Source organism: Anomaloglossus baeobatrachus, chromosome 2, assembly GCF_048569485.1.
Source record: "Anomaloglossus baeobatrachus isolate aAnoBae1 chromosome 2, aAnoBae1.hap1, whole genome shotgun sequence".
Classification (NCBI taxonomy): Eukaryota; Metazoa; Chordata; class Amphibia; order Anura; family Aromobatidae; genus Anomaloglossus; species Anomaloglossus baeobatrachus.
Genome location: NC_134354.1, coordinates 125,833,001 through 125,857,712, shown reverse-complemented (window position 1 = coordinate 125,857,712; position 24,712 = coordinate 125,833,001). Strand labels below are relative to the sequence as shown.

General features: G+C 48.2%; 2 protein-coding genes across 4 annotated transcripts in view; one reads left to right on the top strand and one right to left on the bottom strand.

Annotated features, from left to right (window-relative positions):
• Positions 1–6,253, bottom strand: part of LRWD1 (leucine rich repeats and WD repeat domain containing 1) — a 101,049-nt gene extending 94,796 nt beyond the window's left edge. For 2 of the 3 annotated variants that reach the window (XM_075335310.1, XM_075335312.1), the window contains exons 1-2: positions 6,185–6,253; positions 1,246–1,383 (exon numbers count right to left, since the gene is read on the bottom strand). In XM_075335310.1, coding sequence (XP_075191425.1) covers positions 1,246–1,325 — 80 coding nt within the window. In that variant the 5' untranslated portion in view covers positions 1,326–1,383; positions 6,185–6,253. The remainder of the gene's footprint in view (positions 1–1,245; positions 1,384–6,184) is intronic. The other variant, XM_075335311.1, reaches the window with a different exon arrangement.
• A 37-nt stretch (positions 6,254–6,290) lies between these two features.
• Positions 6,291–24,157, top strand: ALKBH4 (alkB homolog 4, lysine demethylase). The gene is made up of 3 exons (XM_075333248.1): positions 6,291–6,426; positions 9,044–9,238; positions 22,507–24,157. The coding sequence occupies exons 1-3, from the start codon at positions 6,322–6,324 to the stop codon at positions 23,158–23,160; spliced, it is 954 nt and encodes a 317-aa protein (XP_075189363.1). The 5' UTR covers positions 6,291–6,321; the 3' UTR covers positions 23,161–24,157.
• The last annotated feature ends 555 nt before the right edge of the window (positions 24,158–24,712 follow it).

The following is a 24,712-nucleotide window of genomic DNA, read 5'->3' as shown; positions in this document are numbered from 1 at the left end:
CACCGGGACCGGAGCAGCCGAGGGGACCCCTGAGGAGGCTCTAGGCTGAGACACAACCATATTAGCACAGGCATCACAATGTGGGAATGTGCTCGGCTCTGGCAGAATGCGCTTACATGCAGTGCAAAAAGCATACATGTTTGCAGCCTTGCTCCGGGTGACAGACATGCTGCTGATGGAGGGGCTCTGCAGCAATAAAACACTCCTGTAGAATGCCTGAAAGTGTATATAAAAAGCCCACAACCAGAGGTTGTGGCTTACCACACCACTCTCTGTGTGCCCTCCGGATTCCACAGCTCCAAGTCCCAGTGAAGCGACAGCTTTCCCAAAACAGCAACAGCTGCAGCTCCCAGCGCCGTCCAGTGTAAGAACGCTGAGAAAATGGCGCTGGGAGGAGGAGGGGGGGCGTGTATAAGCCCAGGAGCGGGAAAAACGGAGGGCAGAGAGATACAGGACGAGGTACAGGGGAGGGCACATCTCCCCAGAGAGGAGAGTCCTCCCCTCTGCTGGCCGGGCGGTGGGCGGCGCCATATGCAAAACATGCAGGGAGCCGAAAACGAAACTAGGCCCAAACTGAAGCCGGGGCCTAGATTTCAAAACACGGCCGAGCAGCAGGCACCTTCGGCGCGGTTCTCAGAGGAAACTCCCAGAACCGGCCGAAATTTACAGTAAAGTTACAACACATACTGTCCCCCAAATAAAAGTACCCGGGACCCCTGAAAAACGTCTCAATACTTAGCTCTTGAGACGCAGGGCCATGTCCCTGGAGAGGGGGGTAAACGCTCCTTCCAGCAGGGACCAGACAGGGCTGCGGATGGAGCCGGCCTCCTGCAAGCAGAGAGGACCGTGATGGCTCCCACTTCAAACAGAGCCTCGACAGAGGATGCGAAGGAGCTCGGCATGTGAAGGCTCCAGCCTTATTAAAGTCAACCTTAACAGCACCCCGCAGAGTGGAGCGTGAAGGGACATGCCGGGAGTCCAGACTGGACCCGCTTTTCTTCCAAATCTTTAAAAATAAAAATGAAAAAAAAATATCAGAGAATGCAAGTGTGTGTATCCTCCTGAAACACAAAGCATTGAACTGGGTAGATTGTCATCCAGGGGGTGCATATAGCCGGAGGGAGGAGCTACACGTTTGAGTGTAGTACTTTGTGTGTCCTCCGGAGGCAGTAGCTATACACCCATGGTTTGGGTCTCCCATAAGGAACGATAAAGAAAAGCACATAGTGCTATAAATCCACTTACTTCAGGGTCTTTACATTCTTCAGATGGTTTGATCTTGGGAGTCCTTTCTTCAGTAGGATGTCTTTTGTTAGCTTGGTCATCGTGGAAATCGGACACTTTTCATCCAAAAAAAAAACAACAACACAATGATCTCTGAACCTTTAATAAAAATACACTAATATTAGTTGGGCATATTATAATATAGAGATTTTTATCCAAATTATTATACAATACAAAAATGGTAAACTCCATCCAAACAGCTCGGAAATTAGATCCGCATGTTATATTGGCCATGTGCATCAGTATTCTGCTGAAGGCGCATTCTCTTCCACGTACATCCAACATACACATGTGAACTCCGTTCAGCCGAGTGTACATACTGTATATAATCCCCTTTATTTTTCAAAACCAGACAAGGTATAGCTGAGGGTTGCAGCCCACAGCTGCTACTGTATGAAAATTAGGGGGATCCCACATCATTTTTTCTTAAATTATTTATTAACTCTGCTAAATAGCAGCATAAGCGCTCTATCACTTTTCTTTAAAAAAAAAACCCAAACATTCAATTTCACGCATTTTATACCGCTTTACGGTCACACGGACAGCACATGCATGGTCATACAGACCGTACATGTGTGTTATAACATACATACATACAAAAACATACTGATAGGGAATTTAGATTGTGAGCACCAATGGGGACAGTGTTGACAATGTATGTAAAGCGCTGTGGAATTAATAGCGCTATATAAGTGAATAAATATTCTATTATATTATTATGTACACGGATATGTGAAGGGGGCCTTAGTGCTATATTGAGGTTGATATTTTAACAAATAAACTCGCAGGGTTTTTTTATAGTAATTTCCAAACTCTAATTGTTTATACCTTTAAATCAAATAGTGAAACCGCACAAAATAGTTAATAAATGCCATTTACCGTATCTCTACTTTTCATCTTCATTTTTCATGTGTGTAAATTTTGTTAGAATACTAACAGGCTTAAAAGGTGTAGCAGAAATTTGTTTGTTTGTTTTTTTCCAGCAAATGTTCAAAACATTTATTTTAGGACAGCTTTGAAGTGACTTTATATAGTGGAAACCTCCCATAAGGCTGCTTTCACACATCCGGCTTGAGCTCTGCGGCTCAATCCGGCTGTGCAAGCTATGCAACGGATGCGGTGAAAACACCGCATCCTTTGCATAAGTTTTTCCCATGCGGCCCGTCCGGTTTTTGCCGCTTGCGGCATGCTACTGAGCATGCGCAATGGCAAAAACCGCATGCGGCGGCCGGATGCGGTTTTTGCCGCATCCGGCCGCCATAGGCATGCATTGAAAAATGTGCCGCATCGGCCGAATGCGGCGCGATGCGGTTTTGTTTGCCGCACGAAAAAACGTGCCAGGCAACGTTCCATCCTGCCGGCGCATCGGCTAAAATCTGCCGCATGCGGTAAAAACCGGATGGAACGCAAGGCCTTGCGGCACTAATTAAAGTCTATGCAGAAAAAACGCAACCAGCAGCGAAAAAAAAAACTGGTTGCGATTTTCCTGCAAAGTGCCGTATTGTGCCGCATTGCAGAAACCGGAGGTGTGAAAGCAGCATGAGGCCCCCTTCACACGTCCGTGAAAAACACAGGACACGCCCCCACGGTGAGTGACAGGTGTCTTACTGCACCCAATCACAGCAGCCGGCGGGCGTGTCTATACTGTGCAGTGAAATAAATAATTAAAAAAAAACGGTGAGCGGTTCCCCCCCAATTTTAAAACCGGCCAGATAAAGCCATACGGCTGAAGGCTGGTATTCTCAGGATGGGGAGCTCCACGTTATGGGGAGCCCCGCACCCTAACAATATCAGTCAGCAGCCGCCCAGAATTGCCGCATACATTAGATGCGACAGTTCTGGGACTGTACCTGGCTCTTCCCGATTTGCCCTGGTGCGTTGGCAAATCAGGGTAATAAGGAGTTAATGGCAGCCCATAGCTGCCAATAAATCCTAGATTAACACGTCAGGCGTCTCCCCGAGATACCTTCCATGATTAATCTGTAAGTTATAGTAAATAAACACACACACCAGAAAAAATCCTTTATTAGAAATAAAAAACACAAACATATACCCTGGTTCAACAATTTAATCAGCCCGAAAAAGCCCTCCATGTCCGGCGTCATCCAGGATGGTCCAGCGTCGCTTCCAGCTCTGCTGCATGGAGGTGACCGGAGCTGCAGAAGACACCGACCCTGCAGACAGGTGAGTATATATGACATTTTTTTTTTTTTTTTTCTACTGTTCACTTTGGTTTTCGCCGCTGCCTCCACCTCCCGCCCAGACATGGCGCCGCACGGAGCTGACATGGCACCGGGCGGGTTGTGGACGCAGCGGTGACTGGAGGATTCATGCTTCTGTGTTTACCAACAGACGGAATCCTCTTCCTGTACGCGTCACTTTACTGCCCACCCCTTGCGTTTATAGCTGCGTTTTAGTCATAGAAACGCAGCTATATGCGTTTTTCATTGCATTCTTGAACATCTCATTGAACTCAATGGGTGAAAAACGCAGTGAAAAACGCAGAAATAGGGTATGTGCGCACTAGGCGTTTTTTTCACGCTGCGTTTTTGTCTCAAAAAACGCACCCGCGGCTAAAAAAACCGCACCCGCGGCTAAAAAAAACGCATGCGTTTTTACCGCGATTTGGTGCGTTTTTTGCTGCGTTTTTGCTCACTGCGTTTTTAATCAGTGCACAATGCCATTAAAGATTGTTGATGAAAAAAAAAAAGCTCTGATGTCATTTCCTTCTTCAAAATGTTCATTGTATGCAGGAGAGCAGACAGCTGCAGAACTAGTGTATACAGGAGAGCAGACAGCAGCTGCAGAACTACAAGGCTCAGCATCCTCCTTCCAGGACTGTATGCAGGATTTCTTTGCCCCCCCCCCCCCCCCAAACAAAAAAAAATGACGTGGGCTTCGCCATATTTTTGTATGCTAGCCGGGTACAGCAGGCAGGTAAGGGCTGCCCCCAACCCCCAGCTGCCTATTTGTACCCGGCTGGGAACCAAAAATATAGGGAAGCCCTTTTTTTTTTTTAATTATTTCATGAAATAATTTAAAAAAAAAAATGACGTGAGCTTCGCCCAATTTTTGAGTCCAGCCGGGTACAACTAGACAGCTGGGGATTGGAATCCACAGTGCAGGGTGCCCATGCTTTCTGGGCACCCCCGCTGTGAATTGCAGTCCCGCAGCCACCCCAGAAAATGGCGCTTTCATAGAAGCGCCATCTTCTGGCGCTGTATCCAACTCTTCCAGCTGCCCTGATGCCGGGTGGCTAGCTAGGTAATAATGGAGTTAGGGCTAGCTGTATATTATCAGCTAGCCCTAAGCCCGAAATTCATGGTGTCACGCCAATATTAGACATGGCCACCATGAATTTCTAGTAAAGATTAAAAAAAAAAAAAAACAACACACAGAAAAATATTTTTATTTTAAATAAAACACAACACAATTAGTGACTCCATCTTTATTAAAATATAGAACCCCCCTCCGCAGTAATCCTGGGTCAAGGGTCCCGCGCCGTCCAATCCGGATCCAATATCATCTGATCGGTTTGCTGGAAGGCAAAGCGATCAGATGATGTGTCAGGTTCAAGAAAGTGAATCACTTCACACAGCAGCTGATTGTATAAAAGCCGATTATACAATCAGCTGAAGCACTAGTGCAAAAAAAAAAATAATAAAATATATATATACTCACTTATGTGCTGATTACCGGCAGCGATCGGATGAGAGTCTGATCCTGTCCCATCGCTGCCGGAGCTGCCAGTAATCAGCTGATGAAGTTCCCTGACGGCAGGATCAGCTGATAGCCGGCCGGGCGACACCGCGAGAATTACGATCAGCTGATGCGTCAGGTGACTGCATCAGGTGATCCACCGCCAGGTCCTGCAAGCAAGGTCCTGCCCCGGGGAGACTGCACACAGCCAGAGCGGCGGGACCGGGACAGGAGCGGGCATGGCACCGGGACCCTGCAGACAGGTGAGTATATATGACATTTTTTTTTTTTCTACTGTTCACTTTTGTTTTCGCCGCTGCCTCCACCTCCCGCTCAGACATGGCGCCGCACGGAGCTGACATGCACAGGACGGGAGGTGGACGCAGCGGTGACGGTACCGGGAGGATTCCTGCTTCTGTGTTTACCAACAGAAGGAATCCTCTTCCTGTACACGTCACTGTACTGCCCACCCCTTGCGTTTATAGCTGCGTTTTTAGTCATAGAAACGCAGCTATATGCGTTTTTCATTGCGTTGTTGAACATCTCATTGAACTCAATGGGTGAAAAACGCAGTGAAAAACGCAGAAATAATTGACATGCTGCATGTGAGGACAGCACTTCTGAAAACCCATAGACATTGCTGGGGAAGCAATGTCACTGCATTTTCAGCACAAAAACGCGGTAAAAACGCCGCTAAAAACGCAGCAAAAACGCCTAGTGCGCACAAGGCCATAATTGACATGCTGCATTTTTGTGGTCACCACAAAAACGCAGCTACAAAAAAACGCTGTGTGCGGACAGCACTTCTGAAAACCCATAGACATTGCTGGGGAAGCAATGTCACTGCATTTTCAGCACAAAAACGCGGTAAAAAACGCCGCTAAAAACGCAGCAAAAACGCCTAGTGCACACAAGGCCTGTGTGATACAAGTAGATAAATGTGCTGTGCTGCTGGTCAGGAAGAAACCCCATAGAGAAGATGGTGATAGAACATAAGAGCGAGAGTACAGAGCAAATAAACTCCTTTATCAGGAAAGAGAACAGCAATGATTGTCCTCCCCTATAGTGTAAAGTACACGTGCGCTCATTACAGGTGAGGTCCTGTCTCCCGCACCACTGATAACAGTATGTACACGCAGGACTTCGCCTAGCACCAATATATGTGGCCCCTGTACACCTGCGCCCCACACACCGCACTCACCCTCTGCCGCAGCACGCGGACAATCTCCCTCCGCCTTATCACGCACTCCTGGGCTGCTCTAGATTCTTGTTCCCGCCAGGATTACGTCACTTCCGGTAAGTGGTCTTCTACCGGAAGTGTCGCCGCACAGGCTTTTCATGGCTGACAGCTGCAGTTCCCCACCAGGCTGTGGCTGTAAGGGCGTCCGCTCCTGCCTGGTGTGCGAGTCTCCGGCCGGGGCGGCGCTGAAGGGGCAACGAAAGGTGACGGCTACGCTGACTCTTTCTGATCCTGACACATAGCGTGGTTTAGCTGCTGCTGGTAAAGATTCCCCGGTGACCATAACTCACAGAAGTCCAGAGCTCTCTGCTGATAGGTGTTACCTTGATTTTCCTTTAGAACATACCTGTATAGGATTTCGCTTGACCCCATGAAGAGGGCTGCCTGTTCCCAGCAGACAGGACGTTCTGGATTATTGTGGATGGTAACTATGGTTACGCTCCTCGTGGCAGGATACTGTGGCCAACTCTTCCCACTAGTGGCGGTATCCAGAGAGCACAAGCTATCGTCAACCCTATGAGCGGGTGATGACGTGTTGGATCTGCACAAATGGCAGAACGGGGAATCTTTATACACGATAGCTTGGGGCGGGATTCCCACGCTCCATTCATCACCTATAGGGCTGCGTTTGGCTTTTTCTGGCAGCTTCATAGGGAATGATTGGACGGCGGTCGGGCAGACACACACCTGCTGCTCCAGATTGTAACAGGGATAAAAATACTTTGATCTGCCGATTGTTGTGTTCCCAGCTGTAGATACTGACCGGTCAGCATCTATCAGCTATTCATAAGGCCGGGGTCAGACAAGTATGGCATACGATGCGAGAGAAGCGGGCCGACTATGCTAACGACACTTGGATCCCGCGCTGCTGTGAGCCGAGGGTCATTATATTGTGATCGGAATCTGCTAGAATCTGATCACGGGTGAGAAGGAAATATCAATCTCTCTATCTACTCCATTGTCTGTCTCTGGATATTTCGCACTGCACTCGGATGTCATCAGTGCTGTCCGATGTTTCATACACAGCTATAGACTTGTATGAGACCTCCTGATCCCAGATACCCTGCCATCCACAGCATGCTGCCACTTTCTCCGCAGTCCGATTAGAGCTGAGGAAAATGTTGCAGACCTCATCTGCCTTGATGAATAACATTAGACCTAGTGCAATGCGCGATTTTCTCACTTATCTGATTAAAACGCTAATGTGAGCGAGCCCTAAAGCAAACGGTTATCTTGTTTTCACTGGACAGCCCCTTTAAACATTCATCATATTTAGTCATGGGTGGACCCGGACTGTGAAAGTCTGGACCCGCGCAGGTTCAAAGGTACCTGATGGCCGTGCCCGAAATTCTCCGTAAATTCCAGGTATTGATCTGGAACTAGCACTCAGGTAATGCGAAAAAAAAAATAATAAAGCAAGTGTGCCGTACTTACCAAGTCACCGGCGCGGCTGTAACTGATCCCGCGGCCGCTCATTCACTTCAGGGGCTGCTCATTACCTTCATTGTATATGCGCTGCTGTGTGACAGCGTGTCAGCTGACTGCTTGTGATCACAGACCCTGTCTGCGGGTCTATATCATACAGTAAAAATAAAAAAAATTGGCATAGGGATTCCACCATATTATGATACCCAGCACAGATAAACCATGCGGCTACAGAGGGTGAGTATTACACAGGGGTCAGTGGGCTTAGATTTAAAATATCACTCCACTGGTGGAAAAAAAAAAAAAACGCTGGAGGGTGCTTAACATGAAGTCCTCTCCATTCTCAAGAAAAATGGGCTTTTTAATTTTATTGCTTCTTGCATAGGTTTATTTCTGCAGACTTTCAGTGGCAGCCAACTTCCTAGGCAAGGCGTGCAGACCTTGTAAGATATGCACTGGTTATAGCGAGCGTCAATGCCCCTTCATTCCTTTAGGGGTAGAAATAAAACTTCCTCTACTTGTAGCATTGGAAAGCCCAGTTTGGGTTAGCAGCTTGCTGGAAAATGCTGCTGGTCTGATCTGTCATATAGGAGTGCTCCTGAACTGCAGTCGTGAGACAACCCCTTAAGGGTTTGTTTGGGCTAGATTGACGAGTCTTCAGACCCTATAGGCTGCTTTACACGCTGCGACATCGCTAGCGATGTGACACGCCAGATCGCAGATAAGATTTGCCAAGATCAGACATAGGTCATTTTTTCTCACGCCGGTCACATGTGCGATTTCGGCAAATCGTATGTGCGATCTGGCGTGTTACATCGCTAACGAGATCGCTAGCAATGTCGCAGCGTGTAAAGCACCCTTAAGTGACTGCAAAATTGTGAATCCTCCCACCGATTGCGCTGTGTACTGCGAGGAATTGCCGGTGTCTGCGGTGGGAATACCGGTCAAGTTTGCATTATTCATACTCTTGGCCAGAATCCGAGTAGTGGGTGCGATCTCTTTTAATACAAGTGTGCTGTGTATTAAACGAGGCCTCGCCCACTACTCGGGTTCTGGCCAAGAGTATGACAAATCCAAACTGGACCGCTGTTCGCGCTCCAGACATCAGCAAATCCTTGCAGCACACAGCGCGATCAGTGGGAGGATTCACAAGTCTGCAGACACAAAGTGACTGCAGACTTGTCAATCTAGCCCAGCCAAACCCTTTGTTTGCCATTGATTCAGCCAGCAGGCAATTGTTTTAGTGCTACTTGGCGATTGGTGATGTTATGTCGTTATGCATATATTATCACTGCAGGGTAGTAATCACTACGAGTGCCTTCAATGTACTAGCAGTTTTTCCTTTGCCTTTTTAATGTACCCATATATGATTTTTTTTCCTCCATTATTCTATAGACTCTATCATTTGTGTATCACCCTGATGAAGGCATAGCTAAAGGAGCAGAGCAAACCGATGCAGCTGGCTGGTGGTTCCCATTCCCAGGGGTGACTTTGATAGAAGAGTTTGTTACAGAAAATGAGGAGCGGGACATGGTGCATGTCATGGATCAGGAAGAATGGAGACTCTCACAGTCTGGGCGTAAAAAACAGGCAAGTATTTTCTGATATATTGCATAAAAATAAAACTCTAATCTGCTAATACCGTATTATTCGGACTGTAAGACGCACTTTTCTTTTTCGCTCCTAATTGGGAGACCCAGACAATTGGGTGTATAGCTATTGCCTCCGGAGGCCACACAAAGTATTACACTTAAAAGTGTAAGGCCCCTCCCCTTCTGGCTATACACCCCCAGTGGGATCACTGGCTCACCAGTTTTGTGCTTTGTGCGAAGGAGGCAACACATCCACGCATAGCTCCACTGTTTAGTCAGCAGCAGCTGCTGACTATGTCGGATGGAAGAAAAGAGGGCCCATACGAGGGCCCCCAGCATGCTCCCTTCTCACCCCACTTCATGTCGGAGGTGTTTGTTAAGGTTGAGGTACCCATTGCGGGTACGGAGGCTGGAGCCCACATGCTGCTTCCTTCCCCATCCCTTTTTACAGGGCTCTGGGTGAAGTGGGATTCTATCGGTCTCCAGGCACTGAGGCCGTGCTCCATCCACAGCCCCTGGTATCTGCTGGACATGGAGCGGAGTATCTTCAGGGACATGGCCCTGCTACATGGAGGTACTCTGTGTCCCTGTGGGGACCGCGCAGACACACGGCAGCACTGCTGGGTGTGTTAGTGCGCCAGGGACAGCGGCGCTGTCCGCACTAGTGCCATCGCACACCACAGCGTTGCTGGGTGTGTTAGTGTATTGGGTGACTACCGCGCTAACCGCCGCTGCCATTTTTATTTAAGGCGCCGCTGGGATTTGTGGTGCGCCGGGGACTTCCGCGCCGGCCAGCACTGATATGCCGGCCGCGCTTATTAACTCGAGTCCCCGGCTTCTGGGCCTAGTCTCCCTTCGTTACCGCCCACAGGCCTGACAGTCAGGGTAGGGGCGTGACGCTGCATAGCACAGCAGCGCTGAGAGCTGGAGTATGTTTTGCATACTCCACCCCTCTCACTGTGTGCACTGTGAAACCGGATTCCCGCACTCTCAGGCACGCCCACGGCTTCCTTCTCTACACAGGACGCCGGCAGCCATTAGTGTCAGTTTCTGTACGAACAGAGACAAGTGTGGAAGACCCTGGCATTCTGATAGTCACACAATCGCTGCAACAGGCGTTAAGCAGCACCTGTGGTGCTAACCCCACTAGTGCAGAAGTGCACTTATAGATATGCTTGTACTATATACATTGCACTGTTTGGTCGCACGTTGTATATACCCTCCTGGATTGTGCGGAGGAGTTATCAGCATATTCTCTGTGTAAATCAAAGGTGCAGAAACACATGTTTTTCTGTGCAGCCGGTACAGCATGTACGGCTATACGGCCGGCAGGTTACATAGACCCCCATTGTATCCAACTCAGCCGGAGTCTCTGCTAATGGCCAGAGGATGAGGACGGTGACTGCAGTATTTACTGACAGATTTTCTGAGACTATGGCTATGATACTAGAAGCCTAGCAGTCCGGACATGTCTCTCACAACATGGGCACTGTTGAATCATTGATCCATGGCCCCCCTCAGTGTGAACAACTAACAGCTCCGGGAATGTCACACGCATCCCAGAGTCACGGCTCTGCACAGACGTCAGTCCCAGACAGCCTAAGCGGGCTCACTATGAGCGGCCCTCGGTTTCATCAGGGTCCTAGCAGAAGGACTCTCTGTGTAATGAGGCGGAAGTAGCGGCTCAGGATTCTGATCCTGAGACCGCTCTCAATCTGGATACACCTAATGGTGACGCCATAGTGAATAATCTTATAGCGTCCATCAATAGAATGTTGGTTATTTCTCACCCAGCTCCTCCAGTGGAGGAGTCAGCTTCACGTATTTTTCTGGACCACTCTGCCTTCAGAGAGGCAGTCCAGGAACACCACACTTATCCAGATATGCGCTTCTCCAAACGGCTTAGGATACACGTTATCCCTGCCCCCTGACGTGGTCAAGGACTGGACCCAGTGTCCCAAGCGGCATCCTCCAATCTCCAGGCTTGTAGCTAGATCCATAGTTGCAGGGGGAGATGGAGCTGCACTTAAAGATGCCACTGACAGACAGATGGATCTCTGGTCTAAATCCATCTATGAGGCTGTCGGCGCACCGTTGGCTCCAGCATTCTCACCCTTGGGGCACTCCAAGCTATTTCAGCTTGTCTTACACAGATTGACACGGTTACACGTACATCTGTGCCTCAGGTGGCATCCTTAACCTCTCAAATGTCTGCATTTGTTTCTTACGCGATTCAGGTTGCCCTAGACTCTGCGAACCGTGCGGCAGTAGCCTCCGCTACTCCGTGTTTTTAAGCAGAGCCTGGTCTGCTCGTTAAGTGAATGGAAGGCAGATTCTGCTTCCAAAAAAGGGTGCTTAACCAGTTGCTTTTTTCTGCTGACCGACTGTTTGGTGAGCGTTTGGAGGTAACCATTAAACAGTCCAGGGGTAAGGATTCATCCTTTCCTCAGCCCGGACACAACAAACCCCAACAGAGCAGGAGGCAGTCGGGGTTTCGGTCTTTTCGAGGCTCGGGCAGGTCCCATTTTTCCTCGTCCAATGTGGACTCAAAAGGATCAGAGGAGCTCAGATTCTTGGCGGGCTCAGTCACGCCCAAAAAAGAGACAGTCTGAAAACCCGCTTCCAAGGCGGCTTCCTCATGACTTGCGGCCTCCTCTCTCCGCATCCTCGGTCGGTAGCAGGCTCTCCCGCCTTGGCGATATTTAGCTGCCATAGGTCAATGACCGTTGGGTGTGAGACATTCTGTCTCACGGGTACAGGATAGAGCTCACTTCTCGTCCTCCAACTCGATTCTTCAGAACTTCTCCACCTCCCGGCCGAGCCGCTGCTCTTCTGCAAACAGGGTGCACTCTATAGGCAGAAAGAGTGATGACCCCCGTTCCTCTTCAGGAACAAGGTCACGGTTTTTACCCCAAATTATTTGCGGTGCCTATAAGAACGGGCCGTTCCGTCCCGTTCTGGATCTAAAACTGCTCAGCAAGCTCGTGGACACCAGGCGGTTCCGGATGGAATCCCTCCGCCATGTCATCGCCTCAATGTCCCAAGGAGATTTCCTAGCATCATTACGCATCAAGGATGCTTATCCACACGTGCCGATTGATCCAGAGCACTAGCGTTTCTACGCTTCGTTATAGGAGTCGAACACCTTCTGTTCGTAGCTCTACCTTCCGGCTAGCGACAGTCCCACTGGTCTTCGCCAAGGTCAGGGCAGCAGTAGTCACAGTCCTGCACTCTCAGGGTCACTCTGTGATCCCATATTTAGACGATCTACTTGTCAAGGCACTCTCTTAGGAAACATGCCGACACTGCCCGAACGTTGCGCTGGAGACTCTCTAGAGTTTTGGGTGGATCATCAACTTTTTAAAGTCAGATCCGACCCCGACCCTATCGCTAACATATCTAGGCATGGAGTTTCATACTCTCTCAGCGATAGTGAAGCTTCCGCTAGACAAACAGCAGTCACTACGGGCTGCAATCTCTTCTTTAAGAACCAGTCGCACACATTGAGACGCCTCATGCACTTCCTACGTAAGATGGTAGCAATGGAGGCAGTTCTTTTCGTGCAGTTTTCATCTGCGTCCACTACAATGTGACATTCTCCGCCAATGGGACGGGGAGTCGACCTCCCTCAACAGAGTCGTCTTTCCTTCTCAGGCGGCCAAGGAATCTCTACGGTGGTGGCTTCTTCCCACCTCATGGTCAAAAAGAAGGTCCTTCCTATCCCCATCCTGGGCGATAGTTACGACAGACGCGAGTCTATCAGGGTGGGGAGCAGTTTTTCTCCACCACAGCGCTCAGGGTACGTGGACTCAGCAAGAGTCCACCCTTCAGATCAATGTTCTTGAACACAGAGCACTGTATCTTGCCCTACAAACCTTCCAACAGCAGCTGGAAAGCAAGCAAATCCGACTTCAGTCGGACAACTCCACAGCGGTGCCATACATCAACCACCAAGGAAGAACGCGCAACCGGCAAGCCTTCCAGGAAGTCCGGCAGGTTCTGATGTGGGTGGAAGACACGGCATCCACCATATCCACAGTTCACATCCCAGGCGTGGAAAACTAGGAAGCTTACTTCCTAAGTCGCCGGGGTGTGGCCGAAAGGGTATGGTCTCTTCACCCGGACGGGTTTCAGGAGATCTGGCGCCGCTGACAGAGGCCGGACGTCGATCTAATGGCGTCACGGCACAACAACAATGTGCCAGCTTCATGGCACGGTTTCACAATCATCGAGCTCTGGCGGCAGACGCCTTAGTTCAGCATTGGTCGCAGTTCCAGCTACCTTATGTGCCACCTCTGGCATTGTTGCCCAGAGTGCTGCGTTAGATCAGGACCGACTGCGGCCGCGCCATCCTCGTCGCTACAGATTGGCCGAGGATGTTGTGGTTCCCGGTTCTGTGGTGCCTCACGGTAGGCTAACCGGGGGCACTACCAGACCAATCAGACTGGCTGTCTCAAGGGCCATTCTTCCATTTGAATTCTACGGCCCTCAACCTGATGGTGTGGCATTGAGTCCTGGAACCTAGTGTCGTCAGGATTACCTCAGGACGTGGTTGCCACCATGAGACAGGCTAGCATACCAACGTCCGCCAAGATTGACCACAGGACGTGGAAGATATTCTTATCTCGGTGCTCGGCGCAGGGTGTTTCTCCCTGGCCGGTTGCATCGTCTATGTTTCCTTCCTTCCTGCAATCTAGGTTGGAAAAAGGGTTGTCGCTCAGTTCCCTTTAGGGACAAGTCTCAGCGCTATCTGTATTTTTTCAGAAACGACTTCCTCAGGTACGCACGTTCCTACGGGGAGTTTGTCTTCTCAGCACTCCGTACAGGCGGCCGTTAGAGCCCGGGGATCTGAACAAGGTTCTAATTGCTCTCCAGATGCCGCCTTTCGAGCCTTTGAAAGAGGTCTCCCTTCCCGCTTTTCTCGGGAAGTGGCCTTCTAGTAACGGTCTCGTCTCTTAGGAGAGTTTCCGAGCTAGCAACGCTCTCATACAAATCTCCCTTCCTGGTCCTTCACCAGGACAGGGTAGTTCTGCGTCCGATTCCGGAATTTCTCCCTAAGGTGGTATCCCACTTTCATATCAATCAGGATATCACCTCACCTTCTTTGTGTCCTCGTCCAGTCCATCAATTTCAGAAGGATTTGCATCTGTTGGTTCTGGTGAGAGCACTCAGGTTCTACTTCCCGCATGGCGCTCCTGCGCCACCCGGATGCACTCTTTGTCCTTGTCGCTGGTCGGCGTAAACAGTCGCAAGCTTCTGAATCCACCCTGGCTCGGGGGATCGAGGAACCAATTCTTGAAACCTACAGTTCTACTGGGCTTCTGGTTCTCTCAAGGCTGAAGGCCCATTCTACCAGAGCCGTGGCTGCATCCTGGGCATTACGGCACCAGGCTACGGCTCAGCAGGTGTGTCAGACACCTACCTGATTGAGTCTGCATACTTTTACCAAGCATTTTCAGGTGCATACCTACGCTTCGGCAGACGCCAGCCTAGGTAGATAAGTCCTTCAGGCGGCGATTGCCCACCTGTAGGAAAGGGCTGTTTGACGGCCCTATCACGAGGTATTCTTTTACCCACCCAGGGACTGCTTTTGGACGTCCCAATTGTCTGGGTCTCCCAATTAGGAGCGAAAAAGAAGGGAATTTTGTTTACTTACCGTAAATTCCTTTTCTTCTAGCTCCAATTGGGAGACCCAGCACCCGCCCTGTTTTCTCGGGGTTTTTCTGTTTTTTCGGGTACACATGTTGTTCATGTGGTATGGTTCAGTTCTCCGATGTTTCCTCGGATTGAATTGGTCTTTAAACCAGTTATTGGCTTTCCTCCTTCTTGCTTTGGCACTAAAACTGGTGAGCCAGTGATCCCACTGGGGGTGTATAGCCAGAAGGGGAGGGGCCTTACACTTTTAAGTGTAATACTTTGTGTGGCCTCCGGAGGCAATAGCTATACACCCAATTGTCTGGGTCTCCCAATTGGAGCTAGAAGAAAAGGAATTTACGGTAAGTAAACAAAATTCCCTTCTTTTCCCCAAAATTTGGGAGGAAAGTGGGGGGTGCTTCTCATAGTCCGGTTGTGATTGGCTCGCTCTGGGTGAGGTGGGGTGTTGGAGCAGGGTCGCCGCTGCAGGAAGCCGGTGGCTGGGTCGAACATGTGTGAAAAAAAATGAATATTCACTGCTCCCCACGCCCAGAATCCCGCCAGACTCTTGGCACTTAAGCCAAGCCGGTGCCGAGTGGTGGGCAGGATTACGGGAGTGGGAAGCAATGACTATTAAAGATGAGTGAACCATAGGTTTGTTGTACATACGGAACACAGACTTTACAAAAAAAAATTGAGTTCGGAGATCAGATGCTTTATGTATGCAAACCACTTGCACGAACTTTGCTGTGCTCGGTGTTCAGCCCAGTGTGAGCCGCTTTCAGTGGTTGATCGGCTCGTACTGGAGGTAACAGCATGATTGGATTTAGTGTGCACCCCAAAAAAAAAATTATGGAAAAACCCTGCTCACCCGCCCCTGAAAGTGATCTGTTTATGGCTGGCTGCATGTTGGCGGAGACCCGAACTGCCTAATCAGTGACTTCCATTAGGGTTCAGGTCAAGTCCAGGTCCCAAACCAACCTTTTTCAAAAGTACAGCTGCACCCTCCAAACCGAACTTCCACAGTTCCGCTCATCTCTAGTGACTATTCATTTTGCAGATACACTGTTCACATTCGGCTGCCGGCTTACTGCAGCAATTGGGGAGATGACGTGTGTCCACTATTAAAGAAAATGAATATTCACTGCCCTCCTCGCTCATAATCCCGGGCGTGGGAGCAGTGAATATTCATTTTGGATTAACTGGCAGCTGATGTCGGCATGTAACTGGGAGTGCATTGCGGTGACGTCATGCGCTGTGCCGCTTACATGCCGAAGTCAGTTGTCTGCATCAGAGAGGACACCGCACATTGGGGGAGCGGATGGAAGGTGAGTAGAATTTATTTATTTATTTTTTTTTTATGTATGTATGCGCCTAACGGGGGCCTCATTTACCAGTATTGGGGACATACCAGGATGGACCCATGATGGGGATTATATATATCAGGATGGGGGACATATATACCCAGATAGGGGACATGTATACCAGTATGGGCCCATGATAGTGATCATATATACCAGGCTGGGTGACCTACATATCTGGAATGAGCCCAGGATGGGGGACATTACCCCCATAACAGTGTCAGTAGAGATTCCACCCCCTAAACCAGGGGTCTCAAACTCGGCTGGGTGTATGGGCCGCACAGAGGAAAAAAATAATTTGGGGGGCCGCATTCTTTGCAGGACAAAGTGATATTTTTATTGGTACCATATATAATATAATTTTTATTTTTTTTTCTTACACACCTTGGGATCACTGATTTTGAACATTTTCACTTGTTTATTATAGCAAACGTGCACATTCTTTGTTTAAAAATAAATATATATAAAAATTTTTTTTACATTTTATTCCTTTCTTGTAACTAATAGTGTTACAATTAGCACTACATAGATATTTTGACCAACATCTTTTAGTAATGTTCCCCATCTTGTTGTAACGTGCCCATCCTTGTCCCCTTGTAGTATTGTGCCCCATCCTAGTCCCCATCCCACAGTAAAGTGCTCACCCTTGTCCCCATTCTAAAGTAATGTTCCCCATCTTATCGTAATGTGCCCATCCTGTACTAATGTGTTCATCTTTGTCCCCATCCTAAAGTAATGTCCCCAATCTATAGTAATGTGTCCATCCTTGTCCCCCATCTTATAGTAATGTTTCCCATCCTTGTCCCCTTGTAGTACTGTCCCATTCTATAGTAATGTACCCATCCTATAGTAATGTCCCCAGCCTTATCCCTATTCTATAGTAATGTTTCCCATCCTTGTCCCCTTGTAGTAATGTCCCTATCCTGTAGTACTGTGCCCATCCTAGTCCCCATCCTATAGTAATGTGCTCACCTTGTCCCCATTCTATAGTAATAATGTCCCCATCCAATAGTATTGTGCCCATCCTTGTAATGTCCCCATCCAATAGTATTGTCTCCATTCTATAGTAATGTCCCCAGCCTTGTCCCTATCCTATAGTCATATCCTCATCCAATAGTATTATGCCCATCCTTGTAATGTCCCCATCCTAATGTTCCCATCCTATAGTAATGTCCCCATCCTGTAGTTATGGGTGGGGGCGGCGGCGGCTGAAAGGGGGCAGTAGCTATAACTTACCGATCGCTCCACTCACCTTCCACAGACGCCGGAGTGAAGCTGAGGGGAGCAGTCTCCGGCCCCAGATCCACAGTGATTGGAGAGATCGGTCACAAGACCGGTCTCTCCAATCAGAGCTGGGGGCGGGTGAAATGAGGTCACCCAGCTCCAGCCAATGATCGGTGCTACAGCTGCACTGATCATGGCTGGATTTCAATGTTTCAACCATTTTCAATGGTTGAAACATTACAGTGGCTGTGATTGGCTGAGCGGCATTCGTCAGCCAATCGCAACCTCCGTAGGTTCGGGGAGGAGACACCACCCCTCCTGAGGTCAGGAGAGGGCCCCTCCTCCCCGAATCTAAGGTATTTGTAAACAATGCAAAGCGATTGCAGCCACTGGGGCCGCGATTTCGCCATGACGTACTGGGTATATCATGGGTCCTTAAGTACGAGGGAGCCATGACGTCCCCAGTATGTCATAGGTCGCTAAGTGGTTAATGTGCGGTCCTTCACATACATACACATACACACACGCGCGCACACACACGCACTAAAAAAAAAAAAAACACCATTTTTCTCACCTGTCCCACACTCCCTCGGCTGCCTCATCTCTGCTTCGTGCGGCCCCCAGGCCTGTGCCCCTGTTCACTGTCACGGCAGGTGCAGGGGCCGCAAATACTGTCTGCGATTTATGTCAGACGATTGTATTGCCGGCGCGAGAGCGCAGCACCAGCAATACATTCATCTAACAAAGTGCAGACAGTGGCTGCGGCCCCTGCACCTGCCGCGACAGTGAACAGGGGCACGGGCCTGGGGGCCGCACAAAGCAGCCTGAGGGGCCGCGTGTTTGAGACACCTGCCCTAAACAGTGCGTCATGACCATTTTTTGCTTCAAATTTTATTTTTTGACTTTAAAACCTAGGTGCGTCTTACAGTCCAAAAAGTACGGTAATTTTAGCTGTGAATTGCTTGTGAAAATTTTGTATTCCAGAGCTGGAAACCCTAGTCTGTAGGGCAGCTAGAGAATTCTCCATTGCAGGCAGGTGTTCATCAGCTGGAAACTATACTTTATAGGGTGACTGCGCTGTATTAAAGCAAGGATGCATGGGGTCATGTATTAGAACATTTTGGCCAACAACCTCCTTCCCTCAGTAAGAGCAGTGCAGATTGGTCGTGGCTGCTTTTCCAGCATAACAATGACCCGAAATACACAGCTGGGACAACTAAGAAGTGGCTTTATATGAAGCATTTCAAGGTCCTGGAGTGGCCCAGCAAATCTTCAGACCTGAACCCAATAGAAAATCAGAGACAGTGACGGCCCCAAAACCTCTAAGATCTGGAGAAGATCTGTATGGAGGAGAGGGCCAAAATCCCTGCTGCAGTGTGTGCAAACTTGGTCAAGAACTACAGGAAACGTCTGACCTCTGTAACTGCAAAGAAAGGTGTCTGTACCAAATATTAAGTTCTGTTTTTTTTCTATTGTATCAGACAATTTATGCAATAAAGGGCAAATTAATTATTTAAAAATCATAGAATGTGATTTTCTGGATTTTTTTTTTTTTAAATTTTTACTCTGTCACAGTTGAATTGTACCTACGATAAAAATTACAGACCTCTCCATTCTTTGTAAATAGGAAAACTTCAAAATCGGAAGGATATTAAATACTTATTTTTCTCACTGTATACCTTTTAAAGAAGTGGTTCACCCATATTTTTTATTTTCTAGATCGATATTATGTTGAGAAACTGTTTCTCTCAAATACCTTATGTTGGCAATAGTGCCTGTGAGCGGTGCTATTGCAGTCTGCTCTTCCCATCGCTTGACCTCCAGGCTCCGTGACCTCGGAGATGCGGTGATGTCTCGTCAAGTTCCAGATCACGTGACGTCACTGCAGGCTGCTGCAGTCTTCCTGAGTCACTGGGCTGTGGGCGGTGTTTCACTGCTCGTCACAGCCCAGTGTGTCTTGTCCTTGCGGCGTTCTGCAGTGAGGGAGCAGGGAGCTGATGGGCTGTGACGAGCGGTGAAACACCGCCCACAGCCCATCACTCACGGAGACTGCGGCCGGCCGCGGTGATGTCACATGATCAGGAACTTGACGTGACATCACCGGATCCCCGAGTTCATGGAGCCTGGGGGTCAGGCGATGGGAAACAGCAGTCCGCAATAGCTCCTCTCACAGGCACTATTGCCAACATAAGGTATTTGAGAGAGACATTGTTTCTCAACATAATATCGATCTAGCAAATAATAAATATTTGTGAACCACCCCTTTAATGTCTGAGCTAGTTTTCCGCAGCTGTACAACCACTAACTACAGGCACTACTCCAGGTCTTGGTAAAGTATCGAAGGCTTTATCTTTGCCTATATTCAGTGCAAGCACCGTGACAAGTCTGACCCTATACTGTATGACAAGCTATTTTCCCAATGTACTTGTTTCTGCAGATAGCATAAAGAATGTGATGTCATTGGTAAATTAATGATGTAATGGGATTGCATGTGGCAGATTGGGGTAGTGTTGAAATGGCTCTGCTTGTCCCTGTATTCAATTATCGTTCCTAAAAAAACATGATCTAATAGGCCATCTCAATATTACACTTATTATTGGTCTGTGTATGGGGACATGTAGGAAATTTGCAGATCAGGCAGACCATATGTTACCCACACACATATACGGCCATATCAACACCTGTATAACCATAGTGGCGAAATTATCAATTGTTTTGCAACAGGTTTTGACATAAATTTTGTAACCTGTTGAAGCCTGTGCCAACAGTGTATATTTGAAGTTATGCAATTCAGAATTCATACATATCTTTGTGATGTCACACTCTCGTTGCCTCTGTGCAATTTTGATGCAGACAAAATCATACACTTTCTGTTTACTTTAACTAGTATTCATTACTATGGTTCTGGGGTGAGTCTTTTTTCTTATCTTATATGACACATTAGAGTACTTCTCACCTCCTGGAAAACATTGTGAATTAAAAGATCAAAATATAAAGCAGTTCTCAAATAGAAGATAACAATGTCCTGCCTTATTTAGTGAACGTTCTGACCCTTTAAGTCACCCTATTTGAGACTGAAGTCTGGTTCTCCACTGTCTCTCTATTTGACAGCTGTGAGAGACTTCATGTTTGTGAGCTGTGAGGGGAGCCTGTGAGTGTACAGTTTCTACACACAATAGAGATCTATGCTGGTCTCCTATCTCACCAGGTCAATCTAAAATTATATTAAAGGGACTCTGAGCACAGAATAGCTATAGAAATCAAGAACAGGTGCTCAGTGCTCCATGGCGGGGCCAAACATTTAAGTGCACCTTCCCACTTGCTTGTTTTCCCTTTATCGTAATCTTAAGGGGGCTTTCCACGCTACAATAACGTTAATGTTTTATCGTCGGGGTCACGTTGTTAGTGACGCACATCCGGCGTCATTAACGATATCGCAGCGTGTGCCACTTACCAGCGACCTCAAAAATGGTGAAAATCGTTCACCATGGGGAGGTCGTCCCAAAACCAAAAATCGGTAATGGTTGATTATCGATGTGGTTCGTCGCTCTTGCGGCAGCACACATCACTGTGTGTGACACCGCAGGAGCGAGGAACGTCTCCTTACCTGCTGCCGGCCACAATGCGGAAGGAAGGAGGTGGGCGGGATGTTACGTCCCGCTCATCTCCGCTTTGATTGGCCGGCCGCTTAGTGACGTCGCTGTGATGCCGAACGTCCCTCCCCCTTGAGGGAGGGATTGTTTGGCAGTCACAGCGACACCGCTGACCAGGTAAGTGCGTGTGACGCTGCTGTAGCGATAATGTTCGCTGCGGCAGCGATCACACGAAATCGCATGCACGACGGGGGCGGTTGCTTTTGCGTACGATATTGCTAGCAATATCGTAGCGTGTAAAGCCCGCTCTACTCTTAGCTTTGATTGGCTCTGGTTTTATAGAGCCCGAAAAGGGCGGAGATAGATGGGAAAAGAACCATGTAGAAAGTGCACTTAGGGGTGCTTCACACATAGCGAGATCACTACCGAAATCGCTGCTACGTCACGGTTTTGGTGACGCAACAGTGACCTCATTAGCGATCTCGCTGTGTGTGACACTAAGCAGCGATCTGGCCCCTGCTGCGAGATCGCTGCTCGTTACACACAGCCCTGGTTCGTTTTCTTCAAAGGCGCTCTCCCGCTGTGACACACAGATCGCTGTCTGTGACAGCGAGAGAGCGACGAAATGAAGCGAGCAGGGAGCAGGAGCCGGCATCTGGCAGCTGCGGTAAGCTGTAACCAGGGTAAACATCAGGTAACCAAGGTGGTTATCCGATATTTACCTTAGTTACCAGCCTCCGTAGCTCTCACGCTGCCGGCTTCGGCTCTCTGCACATGTAGCTGCAGTACACATCGGGTTAATTAACCCGATGTGTACTGTAGCTAGGAGAGCAAGGAGCCAGCGCTAAGCAGTGTGCGCGGCTCCCTGCTCTCTGCACATGTAGCTGCAGTACACATCGGGTTAATTAACCCGATGTGTACTGTAGCTAGGAGAGCAAGGAGCCAGCGCTAAGCGGTGTGCGCGGCTCCCTGCTCTCTGCACATGTAGCAACGTTATGATCGCTGCTGCGTCGCTGTGTTTGACAGATAAGCAGCGATCATAACAGCGACTTACCAGGTCGCTGTTACGTCACAGAAAATGGTGACGTAACAGCGACGTCGTTGTCGCTATGTGTGAAGCACCCCTTACATGTTTGGACCCACCATGATGCACTGAGCATCTGTACTTGGTTTGTGCTGACAGTCCCTTTTAAAACCTGTAACAATTTAATACTATAAGGAATCATCTGATTAACTAATGGCACATATTTGAGAAAAGCCTCATCATTTCATCTACTGTCGCTTTGTTTTTCTCATAGCTGATGTGTTCTTTCTAAATCCAGTCCCTATTCTTTATTGAATGCATTTATACATATAGTCAGAATCTGCACTGGAAAAATGTCAGCCTCTCTAGTAAAATTGGACATCCAGTTTGTTTGCCTTGCATTATCTGTATCCTGTATTTATGTCCACAGGATTTTGGTCCAAAGGTGAACTTTAAGAAGCAAAAAATAAAAGTTGCCAATTTCAATGGTCTTTCCAGTTTTAGCAAGGTGCTGTGGGAAAGGATGACGAATCACGCGGTCCTGAAAGGGTTCCTGCCTGTTGAGCAATGCAATCTGGATTACAGTTCTGACAGGGGATCTGCCATTGACCCCCACTTTGATGACTCTTGGCTTTGGGGTGAAAGACTAGTTAGTCTGAATCTTCTTACGGACACTGTGCTCACTATGACAAGTTCTTCTGTAGACAATCTGCCGCTTATATCTACTGTGGATCAACATAGTGACTGGACTGGAATCTGTTCACAGGCTGAGATTAATAGTGATCTGATTAATGTACAGTCGGATCTCCAGGATAGTGCAGGTGATCGCACATCAAAGTCTGCCTTAGTTCCATACATTGATGTGGAAGTCGCTATACATCTGCCGCGGAGGTCGTTGGTGGTTTTATATGGAGATGCACGTTATAACTGGATGCATGCAATTCACCGGGAACACATCCGGCAGCGCAGAGTGTGCAGCACATTCAGAGAACTGTCCGCAGAGTTTAGTGCGGGGGGCAAGGAAGAGTCACAGGGACGAATGCTGCTGGATATAGCTCTTGGCTTTCAAGGAAAACCAGTTTAAAGACTTATCACCACTCGTGTCCTATTTATTTATGAGACCGTTTACACTGGGTTCTGCACTTTTTTTTCTTCACCCGGGGCTTCCTCCTAAATCCTCGAAGAATGGGATTCAGACCTGCCCCTGTATAAGACAAGTAGAAGTCTAAAGTAGGAAACTTTGAGCATTGAGTGCGCTCCTTACTAGTGGGGTACTAAAAATATAATGTGTACATTAATTAAAAAAAAGTTATTAAAAAAAAAAAATCTAAAAGTTTGAAGAGAATTTGACATCTGATACATATTGCCCATGGATTGGGGAACATGTATCAGGCACTGGCTGTATGGAGTCAGCCTGGTGTATTTGACTCTGAAACGCTTCGGTGTTTCAGATAAAAACATAATTTTAACAGCTGCCAGAGACCGATGCACTGACATAGGCCGTGACCTGTCAATCCAGGGCAGTGGGTGGGGAGAAGACGCCAGGGAACCACCTGTCTGACTAATCCACAGGGTGACAAAAAAAAGACAGTTGCACTCTGAAATGCTAAACCTTGCAAACCATGAATGTAAGAATGTGGACATGCATTACCCAATGAAATCTAGGAAAAAGGTGATATATTTCGCATACAAAAATGGCCATTTCTATATCAGACTAGTAGCCGCGTCAAGGCATATATATCGTATACTGGGAACCTACTCTAACACCTCTCTCTGGGTTAAAAACCTCCATGTGTTTTGTGTTTTGTTGTTTTTTTTTTTTTTTTTTTTTTTTATTTGCCTAGTCCACAGAGTGGTCTCAGTCCCTGGCAGTTATTAAAAGTATGTTTTCATCTGAAACACAGCGTTTCAGAGTCAGCCATACCTGGCCGAGTTCATGCAGCCAATGTCTGATATATGCTGCCCATGGATTGGGCAGCATGTATCAGCTGTCAGGTTCTCTTTAAACTTGTAGGTATTTAAAGAGAACCAACCACCAGGATTTTGCTATATGAAGTAAAGGCAGTGCCATACAGGCAGTAAGATGCTGAATCCAGGCATACCTGTTGTAGAAAGATCGGATGCTTGGTTGATGAAATATCTTTAATCAAAGTTGTAGAAATGCACTGCACTTTGATTGATTGACATGTGCAACGGGGGCGAGCCTTAGTGGGTGGGGTCCTCGGCATTTACTCCTCCTCTGGTGTCCTCCTGGCTTGCCCTCTTTTCTTTATTTCAATATCACGCTGTGCCGCCATTGTTGTTGGTGGCGTGTGCGTATTGTCACAGTAATTCTGTCTTCATTAAAATAGCGCCGGAGTCCTCTCAAGCACGTACTGCAATCTCCAGTGCCATTTTATTGAAGACACTGCGGTGAAGACTGAGCAGCAGGGGTGCGTGTGCAGATGTAAAGGAAAAAAAGAAATCTGCGGACGCGAGAATCCCTCTCATGGACTTTACCACACTGAAGTCCATGCAGTGGCAATGTGCACGCTCCGCCAACAGCAATGGCGGCGCAATATTCAAATAATGACCAGGGGGGAAAGCCAGGAGAATGCCATAGGAGCAATAAACGCAGAGGACCCGACCCACAGCAA